General features: G+C 40.8%; 1 protein-coding gene across 7 annotated transcripts in view; it reads right to left on the bottom strand.

Moving 5' to 3' along the window:
* RYR2 (ryanodine receptor 2) overlaps positions 1–12,925 on the bottom strand; it is a 428,642-nt gene that overhangs the window by 187,508 nt on the left and 228,209 nt on the right. For all 7 annotated transcript variants that reach the window (XM_054819177.1, XM_054819181.1, XM_054819182.1 and 4 more), the window contains 4 exons: positions 12,340–12,458; positions 11,791–11,924; positions 8,911–9,152; positions 794–986 (listed from right to left, as the gene is read on the bottom strand). In XM_054819177.1, coding sequence (XP_054675152.1) covers positions 794–986; positions 8,911–9,152; positions 11,791–11,924; positions 12,340–12,458 — 688 coding nt within the window. The remainder of the gene's footprint in view (positions 1–793; positions 987–8,910; positions 9,153–11,790; positions 11,925–12,339; positions 12,459–12,925) is intronic.

The raw sequence follows: 12,925 nt of genomic DNA, 5'->3' as shown, positions 1-12,925 counted from the left end.
ATCTGGAATGAGAGGCTGGCGTGCCCACTGTGTGATAGCTCTTAGCTTCTGTAGTATTCACCACAGTCCTTAAATGATCCCTCACAGAGCATTGCTCTGTCTCCAACAGAAATCAGCTTTCAGCCTTTACCTTTGCTAGTCCTGCTAAAGTTGGTCCCCCAGCTGCAGCATCACACAATCTTTTTTAATATTATAGTCTCAAACTATTCAATACATGAAGCAGCAGTCTAGCACCTCAAGTGTGATTGAAATTTTACAGAAAACCAGTACAGCAACCAGAATACAGATTGACTGAATTCATATTAACTCATGCTGCTGAAAAGAAAGCATACCACCACCACTTCTTAAGGTAAGTGCAGATAATGCATCTTCAAATAATAGTTACCACCTCGTAAGAAGCGAGTTAGGGCAAATATATTTTTAATATCAAAGACCAATGTTTTTCTTCCCATATAAGTTAAATGCTGTCCTGGAGTGAATGTATAGCAATGTGTCAGCTAAGAAATGAAGAAGCTGTTTCTAAGGTCTGTCTGCAAACCACCTGTATACACGGGTGTGCCAAAAAACAACAGATGCACTATCTCTTCAGGACTCCTTTGTAGGTCTCACTATCCAAGAACTGGAACTGTGCCAAAGAAGCAGATGTTAGAAAGAGAAATGAGAGCAAAGACAGCCAGGGAAATATTCAGCATATTCATGTATATAAAAAAAAAACCAACCCAAAACAAAACACCAGACTGGGAAGAAAAAACAAAACAAAACAAAAAAACCCACAACTACACAGGATGCTAACTTTATTCCTGCAGAGAAGCTGACAACTGGGAAGAAGAGGCCATCTATGTTGAAATTCTCAAACATTCCTTGCACTGGCTGACCATTTATCCGGAAAGAGATGCTGGGAGCACTCAGGTCCAAACAGCAGCTAATAACATCATCAGTTCTTAACAGATGTTGGTTGGGAGAATTTACTGTTCGTGCTATACAACCTATGGAAGCAAAGGAGACATATTTAGCAAAACTTCTGAAAATCGTACAGGTTTTCACAGCAGCCTAAATAAAGTGAAAGAAAACATAGCAATAGAGCACAAACATATTAATACAAAAATATTTAACCTATAACATCCAAGACTTGATTTTAAGCTTGCAATATAGTGAATAGAAGCATACAATCATATCTACAAAGCTACTTCTATCATAAATAATATAATTAAATTACACTGAAAATAATTACTGATACCCATATAAACAGTCAAAACCAAGAAAACATTTATTCCTCACAGTAGTAGAAGCGCAAATTGAAAAATAACCATTAGTATCTAATATGAAACCCAGCATACTTTATTAAAGAATGCTTCGTTATTCATGATAAGGACAAGTATCGTACTTCAAATTATTTAGGAAAAGGTGCTTCCTGTTACTAAGGGCCACATCATGGTACCCTTGCAAACTTGTTTAAGATGATACTACTCAATTTCATAATCAAACCGCAAACCAGCATTTTTCTGGCATATATAAAGACAGCAGCAATTTTGAGGCATATCTATTCAGTAATATAGGTATTTTTCTTTAATGAATTCTAAAGGATCATTCTCTCTCATCAAATTACGTTTACACGAGCACACCTGTTTCCCAGTAGAAATAACCTATAGAATACAGAAATAGGAAATGACTGCTTCTGAAATTTATTGCCATCGACAATGGAAAATTTATGGAAAAGCATGACAGTTGTATGAAAATATCTCTAGACATGTTTTCCAAAAATTAGATATGCAATGTCTGCAAGAGATAAACCATAACGCATATTAGGAACAGAGCACTAACTTCTGTAAACATTAAGGACTTAACTAAAAGCACTGTATTTCCAAGAAGCTGATAAAGATGGCACATGCTTTTAACAGCAGCAACAATAGCAAAAAATAAAAATCTCAATAATTCTTCTGCAGATAAATTTTTATAAACACACCACCCCCCCAAGGAAAAATAAAAACCGACACTTCCAATATTCTATGTATGCAAAATGACATTCTGATACTGCCGCATGATCTGCTGGCTGTAGGACAGATGCTCTTGTGCAATCTGCCCCTCTTAACAGATGCCCTTGTGCAATCTGCCCCTCTTAACAGGGCAGTCAGCAGTATAGTTGGGGGGGGGCAGTTTTCAGATGCCTTTGCTGCTCTCCTACACACTTTCAAGACACTACGTTCTTAGCTCGGTTGCTGTAAGAATAGTCAGTTCCACGGGCAAAGAGAGGGAAATGACATGCAGCATTTAGAGCCCCTCACAAATCCAGAAAACTGTAGGAAACACTGCTGAGAAACAAAGTAGCAGTCATAGCCTAAGGAACGGCTTGCAAGGAAACTACTTTCTACCAGCTCTACAGCCCAAAACTCACAGAGCACGGTAAAGAGTAGCCGAGAGAAACATCACCACTGCTGAGACTGTTTCAAATAAATCACAGAAAGGGGCAATTATTTAATTGCAGGAATAACTGAATTCTAAAAGAGCTTTCAATGAAGAGTGGATACTTCATCTCCTCAAGGCATACTGTGTGAGACTAGATGCTTTTAGATGTTAAAATTTAGTCCAATATAGGTTATTGGGATCAATGCAGAGCTGACTGTTAACATAAATATGCACTGGTCTTTGATGACCATATAGAGTAAACAACCTAAGTGCCTTTACTGGCCTTAGGCTTTAAAAATCTATGAGTTCCACTGCTCCATGTTAGAGAAATAATTGCAGGGCTGAGGAAACAAATGTAAAGTAAATGTGATTCTGGTAAAGGCTTGGTCTAGAACAGAAACTCAGGGGTAGAAATTATTGTTGCTATTCAGTAAAAGCTTCATGCTCAGAAGATTACTTCTAAAAACATCATTGCAGAGACTTACCAAGATACAGCCTGGGATTGTGGAAGAAGAAGAAAGGCCATGATTTTTAACATTCGGCCAGTGTGTGGCGCGGGACAGCGCCTTTTCAAAGGAGGGGCGTTCCACTGCCTGAGTGGGAGACCTGAAGTGCACATAACCCAGCAACCGGGCACTACCCTGTGACCATCTGCACAGGTCAAGGGCACTCATCCTACCTGACCCTCAAGGCAGAGTAGTGGGCACTCATCTGAGAGCAAAAGCTGCAGCTCCGGTGGGGTGGTCTGCACCATCTACCCCAGTGGTGGCCGATGCTTCCACCCAGAGGGAGCTGCTGAAGGGAGAGGCTGCAGTGCAGACCTCAGGTTGCACTAAGTGCCCAGACCTTTGTCCCGGAGCAGGGAAAGGCAGCAGACCTGACTGCAAAAGATGTGTCCAGGTGGAGGACCTCCTGTAGCAGGTGGCTGAGCTGCAGGAGGAGGTGCGAAGGCTGCATGACATCAAGGAGGCTGAGTAGGAGTTACACAGCTGGTTCCAAGCGCAGTCTGCAGTAGAGCCACATCCCATGGCCAAACAGCCAAAAACTCCCACCAGCGCACACATAATGGGCGGGGAGGGAGTGGGGGGGGCAATAATACAGATGAATAGAAGCTTGCAACAGCAAGGACCAGCAGGAGGAAGAAACATCCCCCAACGCCTGAGGTGCCCTTGCAGAATCACTTCACCACTCTGCAGACTGAAAAGGAAAGACCCGCCACATCAGGAGAGACGCTGGAGCTGAGCAAGGCAGCCTAATCTCTTCCCCGTGTAACAACCAGCACAACTAAGAAAAGAAAAGGCAGCGGGTGATAGTCATAGATGACTCACCCATGCGCCAACCTGACACAGTCTCTAGAGAGGTGTGCTACTTACTGGGGGCTCGGATCAGGGATGTCACTGAGAGACTACCAAGCCTTGTACAGTCCACTGACCATTATCCGCTGCTGTTGTTTCACTTGTGCACCAGTGATACAGCCAGGAGCAATCTGGGGAGTATCAAGAAGGATTACAGAGCTCTGGGAGCACTGGTAAGGGACTCTAGCGTGCAGGTAGTTCTTTCATCAATCCTCCCAGTCAAAGGGAAGGGGTTTGAAAGAGCCAGTAAAATCTGGCAGATCAACAAATGGTCACAGGACTGGTGCCACAGCCAGGGGTTTGGCTACTTAGACCATTGAACTCACTTTGAGAAACTTGGTCTACTGGGGGCTGATGGGGTCCATCTGTCAGAGAAGGGGAAGAGCATCTTCAGTCACAGGCTGGTGAAGAGGGCTTTAAACTGAAGTTGCCTGGAGAGGGAAACCTCAATCCATCCCACTTCTACCAGTTTGATGCCAGTGCTAGCAATAGATGCCCAGAGCTGGGAAAAGGATCCCAGGTCAGCAGGAGAGCACCTGAAGTACAGTACAAAGGAATTCCAGCCACTCTAGCCAGTCAGTCAGCTTCATTGGGGGCCCAAATTAAATGCCTCCATGCAAATGCACGTAGCTCAGGGATAAACAAAAGGAGTTGGAACTGCATGTACGCCTGCAGGACTACGATATTATCAGCATCACAGATGTGGTGGGATGGCTCCTATGACTGAAGTGTTGGAATAGAAGGATACAGGCTCTTCAGGAAGGACAGGCAGGGGAGATGAGGAGGGGGTGTTGCCCTCTATGTCAATGACCACCTGGAGTGTATGGAGCTCTGCCTGGGGATGGATGAGGAGCTGACCAAGAGCTTATGGGTCAGGATTAAATGGAGAGCAGGGACATGGGACATTATAGTGTGGCTATCACTAGAGGCCACCTGACCAGAAAGACCAAGCAGGTGAGGCTCTCGATAGACAGATAGGAGCAGCTTCATATTCACAAACCCTGGTCCTCATGGGGGACTTCAGCCACCCCAATATCTGTTGGAGGGAAAACACAGCAGGGCATAAGCAATCCAGGAGGTTCCTGGAATGTATTGATGATAACTTCTTTCTCCAAGTGATAGAGGAGCCAACGAGGAGAGGTGCCATGCTGGACCTTGTTCTCATCAACAAGGAGGGGCTGGTGGGGAATGCGAAGCTGAAGGGCAGCCTTGTCTGCAGTGACCATGAAATGGTGCAGTTTGGGATCCTTAGAGCAGCGAGGAGGGAGCACAGCAAGCTCACTACCCTGGACTTCAGGAGAGCAGACTTTGGCCTCTTCAGGGACCTGCTTGGTAGAGTACCAGGGGACAAAGCCCTGGAGGGAAGAGGGGCTGCTTAGTGTTCAAGGATCACCTCATCCAAGCTCAGGAGCGATGTATCCCAACAAAGAGGAAGTCAAGCAAAAACACCAGGAGGCCTGAATGGGTGAACAGGGAGCTCCTGGACAAATGGAAACACAAAAAGGAAGCCAACAGAGGGTGGAAGCAAGGGCAGATAGCCTGGGAGGAATACAGAGAAATTGTCTGAGTAGCCAGGAATCAGGTTAGGAAAGCTAAAATCGTTATAGAATAAAATCTGGCCAGGGACGTCAAGGGCAACAAGAAAAGCTTCTATAGGTATGTCAGCGATAAAAGGAGGACTAGGGAAAATGTGGGCCCTCTCCGGAATAGGGAGAAGGCTGAGGGACTCAACAACTCCTTTGCCTCAGTCTTCACTGGCAAGTGCTCTAGGCACACTGCTCAAGTGACAGAAAGCAAGGGCAGGGACTGGGACAATGAAGAACTGCCCACTGTAGGAGAAGATCAGGTTTGAGACCATCTAAGGAACCTGAAAGTACACAAGTACATGGGACCTGATGAGATGCATCCATGGGTCTTGAGGCAACTGGTGGATGAAGTTGCTAAGACACTATCCATCCTATCTGAGAAGTCCTGGCAGTCTGGTGAAGTTCCCACTGACTGGAAAAGGGGAAACATAACCTCCGTTTTTAAAAAGGCAAAAAAGGAAGACCTGGAGAACTACAGTCTGACCTCTGTGCCCAGCAAGATCATGGAGCAGATCCTCCTGGAAATTATGCTCAGGCACATAGAAAATAAGGAGGTGACTGGTGACAGCCAACATGGCTTCACTAAGGGCAAATTGTGCTGACAAATTTGGTGGCCTTCTACGACAGGGTTACAGCATTGGTGGAAAAGGGAAGAGCAACGTCATCTACCAGGACTTGTCCAAAGCATTTGACACTGTCCCGCCCGACATCCTTGTCTCTAAGTTCAAGAGACATGGATTTGACAGATGGACTACTCAGGTGGGTAAGGAATTGGCTGGATGGTTACACTCAAAGTGTTGTGGTCAACGGCTCAATGTCCAAGTGGAGATCAGTGACAAATGGTGTCCCTCAGGGGTCGGTACTGGGACCGGCACTGTTTAACATCTTTGTCAGTGACACAGACAGTGGCATTGAGTGCACCCTCAGCAAGTTTGCCAACAACACCAAGCTGAGTGATGCCATTGACATGCTAGAGGGAAGGGATCCCACCCAGCGGGACCTTGACAGGATTGAGAGGTGGGCCCATGCGAACCACATGAAGTTCAACAAGGCCAAGTGCAAGGTCCTGCACATGGGTCAGGGCAATCCCAAGCAGAACTACAGGCTGGGCAGAGAATGGATTGAGAGCAGCCCTGAGGAGAAGGACTTGGGGGTATTGATTGATGAGAAGCTCACCATGAGCCGGCAGTGTGCGCTTGCAGCCCAGAAAGCCAACTGTATCCTAGGCTGCAATCAAAAGAAGTGTGACCAGCAGGTCAAGGAAGGGGATCCTGCCCCTCTACTCCACTCTTGTGAGACTCCACCTGGAGTACTGAGACCAGCTCTGGGGCCCCCAACATAAGAAGGACATAGAGCTGTTGGAACGAGTCCAGAGGAGGGCCATGAAGATGATCCGACAGCTGGAGCACCTCTCTTACGAAGACAGGCTGAGAGAGTTGGGGCTGTTCAGCCTGGAGAAGAGAAGGCTCTGGGGGGACCTTCCAGGACCTGAAGGGGCCTACAGGAAAGCTGGAGAGGGACTGTTTGCAAGGGCATGGAGTGATAGGACAAGGGGTAATGGGTTTAAGCTGAAGGAGGGTAGGTTAGAATAGATATTAGGAAGAAATTCTTCCCTGTGAGGGTGGTGAGGCACTGGAACAGGTTGCCCAGAGCAGCTGTGGCTGCCCCCTCCCTGGCAGTGTTCAAGACCAGGTTGGATGGGGCTTTGGGCAACGTGGTCTAGTGGAGGGTGTCCCTGCCCATGGCAGGGGGGTTGGAACTAGAGGATCTTTGAGGACCCTTCTGACCCATTCTATGATTCAAATACTTAAAGTTCTTCCACGTTTCAGAGGTATGTGTTATGTGAGAATGTCAATGAAGACAGAAATCTTTTCAAAACTACCAGCCCCATCCATAATAGAGATTATTATACAAAAATTGCAAATACAAAGGTGGTCTGACTTTTTTAACTGGGCTGGATTATTGACTTGAGAACCACAAACAATTGTTCATTTATTCTTTTGTGAGATTTCTGATGAAAAAGTTTCCAGTGGGTAGAAAAATAATTTTGATTTTCAGTAATCTTTTGTTTCCTTCCTAAAAGGTACCCTAACTACAAAAGTTATTTCGGTTGGCTCATTATTTTCTGGTTCTTCTGTAATAATACTTTATCTGACAAATTCAGTTATGACACAGCTTTAATGACACCATTAATTATGCATCATTGTTCCAAAGTAATTCTCATTATACATGAGAGGCAAAGTGGCAGCCACTTTCCTAAGATGCTACTCCAGTCAGTATGTTTCGACTTAATAGTATAATCTATTGCTATTTTGATTGGAAAAGTCCTTTGAAATGTAAAACTGTATTCTTTTCCAAGTACCAAGGCACAATGCCTCAAAACTTCAAAGACCTTGAATGACACATACAGCTGACTTGCTAAAATGTCTCTTGTCTGCTAAGGAGCTTTAAAAAACTTGCTCATATCTTCATAGTGGCAAGAATTGCCAATCCAATGAGCCTAACCCAGTTTCCAGCCAGTTCTACAGTTCATCACTGCTCAATAACATCTCAAAATCAAAGGAAAAAATTCTTCTTCAACAAGGTGAAACAAGAGTAGAAACTTTTTTCAAATACTTTAGGACTGCCCATGTGTAGGACTACCCATTCCAAATGATATCTGGAAATCTTTTCACAAAAGGTATCAGTTTAACAAAAGTTAAATTATGTGAAAAAGATTAAGAAAAAGAGAATAAGTTTTCTTTCTTATTATTCTGATTTTGCTGAGCTAACCCAGTTTGAAAAGAGAATAAGATGTTTGCAGAATCAACAGTGAATATAAGTACTTTAGATACTCAGTTTAGCTTCCTTTAACACTAGAATAGGCATAGAAAAATTACTATTAACAAATAGATCCAAGCTGGGCCAATAACATTTTAAAGATGAATACCCAATCAAACACACCATATGCAAGCTAGGAATATGATTCTGCAAGTCTTGGAATAGTCAGTTTAAATGTATATATAGAAAAATATATGGGTTTAAAATGTATGGCAAAAAGCAGACTTAAAAAATCTTCTTCACCTCTAAAGGATTTTAAAACTTCTAAACTAAAGATCCATATTAAAAATCTATTTAAAAAAAGAAAAGAAAAAAAGTGAGAGACTCCTGTGAATTAAATCTCTCAGGCTGCTCTTACACTATCAAACAGGAATTACAAATGCACGTGACTGTTTGTCAGACTTCATTTTTTGTGCCTGTTAAATTTTAAATAAATTCTTTATAGTTACTATGAAAAAAAAAAACAAACCCCAAAATAATTCCCAGTCTTAAACATAATTATTCTATCTGCATTACTTTGTATAAAATGATTTTTTCAATATGCAATGTTAACTTAAAACATATTCTGATATAGGGTACTGTTTGTGTATATCCCAAGTGTCAACTAAAACATTTGATTCACTTTGCTGTTGTTGAAAACAAATTCACTGGAATTGTAAACAATGTTCTAGTATTTAAAAGTGAACAAACAAACAAAAAACCTCCACAGCCAAACAAAACCCAACCAAACAATAAAAGGAGAATACCTGACCACAGATGCAGACCATCAAAGCCATAGGAATACAAGTCATCACCAACACCGTTTCCTCCCCATTCTGCTCCTCCCCCTGGATACGGTGAGTAGCCCTCTGTTGAAGCCCAGCCCACTCGTAGATGAGTAGATTCTGCAGTCACAAAGGGCTCTAGATGGTCCACCATAAGTTCATAGTACCATTTTCTGTATTGGGCAGAGCCTTCGCTAATCCCCAAGAAGATGTTGGGTCGCATGCTTAAACAGAAAGAGTAAAAGTGGTTATTAAAAACTTATCTCGAAGAACATGATGAACTACCGCAGACTTTTCAATAAACTTAACTTTCATGCTTGTTTTGTGCAATTAAAACAATAAAAGTAATTTTATTGATTTATTTATACTGGTGAAAAATGCTCTATACACTTAAAGTAAAAAAGTGTTTGTTTCAGTAACTGAAACAGTATCTTCACTCAGATACCAATTATAATATTGAGTGTTTTTGAACATTTAATAGATGTTAAATCTTATAAACAAAAACAACAGCTATTCACCAGTTACCAACAGAAACATAGTAAGTACACTCTGCAGGTTTAATTTTACATAGCAAATTGCATTCTATAACATTGATTATCCATTCAAGAGAATAACATTTGCGAAGATACAAATGTAAAAGTGTCAATCTATTTCAAAATTCTCCTGTACCTCTTCCTTATTCCATTTTGTATAACTTAGTAATTTGCAGTGGTTGTACCAATCCTTAATATCAATTTGATGTTCCTACTGCTGGTGATTTTAAAGTACTTCACAGGCATACTTGAAAAGGCAAAACTATTACTGTGCTTATTCAGTATCTAGTTAAATAGCAATAGGTAGAATCATACATCTAAAGGTCATGAGGGGGAAAAAAGGAAAGAAAATTATGCTTTTCTAATCTGATTTTTGGATAATACTGAATCTAGAATCTCATCCCCCCCCCAAAAAAAATCTGCCTCCAGATAACCATTACTATCTCAGCTTTCTATTAAGAAAGCCATCCGATCTTGAATTAAAGCTGTAGAATACAGAAGTATCCAAAATCAATGCTAGGTATGTTTCCTCAGTGGTTGGTTACCTGTATTGCAAGAAATCTTTCAGACTTCTAGACTGAATGTATCTGGGTTTCACATCCCTCCACTGGATTGGGTTACAACTTCTATAAATATTTTCTTCCTACAGAGAAGCTGCCTAACCAACACAAATGCAGCTCCAAGGCAGCCCCAGCACACAGAATGCCTCATGGTGTACGGAATGCAGGGGGAGGAAGAATGGATGACATGGGCTGTTAAATACAAGTCAATGTAAAAGCAGACTTTACTGATCTGACTGCTTATAAAATAACTTGGTTTATTACATAAGACTAACACACTTTCCTTCTAGAAGTATATGGGGTGTCTTTTGCCAAAAGTTTAAGTATAGATACTCTCCACTTTGTTACAAGTCAAACATTTAATCTCCTTTAAAATATAAACAAGACCTGTTTGACAAAAGCTATCTTCCAGAAAAATCAAATCATTTGTAAGTTATTGGTCAGATCACCAATTGAATCTTTTCTGCTTGAACACAATATCAGCATTATTCTACCTTTGTCCAGACTCCACAATTTAATCAACCTGCTCATCCAGCTTACTCTTTTTAACTGAGATTTGTGAACAGAATTTGCCACTCCCCCGGAAAAGTATGTTAACCAGCAATACCTTAGAAAGCTCCTTTGACAATTATTTTTGGTGCGAGGTATGCAAGTCTCATTCTACCACTAAATGTTTTCAATGTTTCATTGGTCTTTCTGACTTTTGAAAAAGTAATCTTTTTTTCCTTATAACTGCAAGAATATGAATATTCTCATTCACAACATTCTAATGCAGAGCAAAAATACGTATTAACTACAGTTGCTTTCCCTACAGCCGTATTTGGGAAAGGCAGCTCTACCTTCCCCATATGAGATAGAAAGTGAGCTCAGAAGCTCTATCAGTACCCATGCATGTAAAATTTCTTCTCATGCTTTTTTAACAGAACTTTTCATTAGTGATTTTAGCTTATCAGTTGTCAAATTTATTGCTGACATGGAGTATTCCCATTACACCATCTTTCTATGTGTTGTTGTGTAGGGTGTGTTGAGGGAAGTCAAGTCACATGTGGTTATGAAAAATATGAATGAATGTATTAGCTCCAAAATTCTCAAGTTCATTTCACCTTTAGACTTGAACTTATTTTTACTTGAAAAGGCCTCCTTATAATATACAGTTGTGGAATTTTTATGTTTTTCAGCATCTAGTAAATCCTATGAACTCTAAGTACTATTTCTACGTTTCAACTTTCATTCTCACTTAATGCTTGAGACTTTTTAAAATAGACTTAAGTTTGAGACGGAGGAAGATGCCACAAATCTTCACGTAAAGCCAGATTCTCCCACCTCAGCATAAATTTAAAGTCTGGATAAATGTTTACTTTGTAAGCATTACTTTGGTAGTGTAAGATGTTACTAGCTTCATCTTGTCATTAATGTCCGCTGGAAGGTAGCTTCTGCAACTCTGCCAGCGGAAGGAAGGGTGAGGGCACTCTCAGACTGGCTGACAACACTTTGAAAGCACAGCTAGATCTAGGCAGGAATCTTTAGAAGACACTCCGCAGTTTCACAGACTTAAAGCAGTTTAGAGCAGCTTTAGCTTCAGGGAGCTTTCTCTGACCCATTTTTTGATTCTAATCAATATTGCAAAGAGTATTTAAAATCCTAGTAAGAATAAAATGTTTTAACAGAAGTTTTGGAAGTACAACAATTTTTCTGTAGTGACTATTTCTTTTAACATGAGTTTTATTCCACTTTAGTCATAGCTATAGATTTTTTCTTTTTCTTTTTACCTGCTCACATGGTTGACAAGGCGTGTCTGTAAGAGCAGATCTCTTCCTGGCAGGAGATTATCACAGATTAGATGTTGATTAGACCGCACAGCTACTCCATGACAAACACAGAGAGAACACAAAACATCCAAAACCTGAAAAAAAATAGATTCTTTTCATCTTAACTATTTTTTCATGCTAAAGAGTTCATAATTACTGTGAGTTACTTCAAGCAATATAATGCTATATACCTTGTTACGGGAAGACATGTAAAGGTATGTAATTCATTCAACATAGTGGTTTTATTTTACAATTCTGAAATTCTCCTAACAATATTAAGATATAGTCTTCCTGCTTCCATTGAGATTTAGTGTGTATCAATGTTTTCATCAAAAAGAAGATAATGCCACCCTTTGCTTCTTCAAACTGCTCATATGGTTTTTCGGAAAAGTTTCATTCCTAATTAAAAATACAGTATTAAAGTATTTGAAATCAAACTTCTACACAGAACAACATGCTTGCTTTGCTCACAAACGTTCACCTAAATATACTTGTCTCTTCTTTGCCTACCTTATGGTTTCTTCCATGTTTGTCCAAAAGACAGATGATTGACTTAATATGTCCTTCCTTAATAATGTTCAGAGCTTCTGGGCTCTCCACCAACACACAGTGTAAAACCTCTAGAATTCCTGGGGGGAAAAAGAAAAAATATTTATTCGAAGTACATATAAAATCATAACTGCACATAACACTTCCTAATATATAGCTCAGCAACATGGAATAGTTTCAAAAATCATTGTATGTGATAAACAAAACCAAAATAGGATTTATGTTGTACTTCTAGATTTCCCAAAATAAGTGAATGTAGTAAAAATCAGAAAGGATAGGAAAAAACCTGTAAATTAATTTGAAATTTTAATAATAAATGTGATGATCAACATTCACAAATCCAAATAAACTGAGTAAAATATTGGTTTTCAGTGGCTCCAAAAGGTGAAGACTTCGCAGTACTACATACATATTATACACATAAAATATTGTCTCCATATTTACAGTTTTGTTTCTTCCCTTAGAAAGTCATATGAACCACTAATGGAATCATATACCTCTGAATCAGAGAGCAGAGGTGAATTCCCAGGCTACTGGCCCACTGTGT

This window comes from Grus americana, chromosome 3 (genome assembly GCF_028858705.1).
Source record: "Grus americana isolate bGruAme1 chromosome 3, bGruAme1.mat, whole genome shotgun sequence".
Classification (NCBI taxonomy): domain Eukaryota; kingdom Metazoa; phylum Chordata; class Aves; order Gruiformes; family Gruidae; genus Grus; species Grus americana.
Note: the sequence above shows the minus strand (reverse complement) of the source record. Positions and strands in the feature narration are given on the sequence as shown.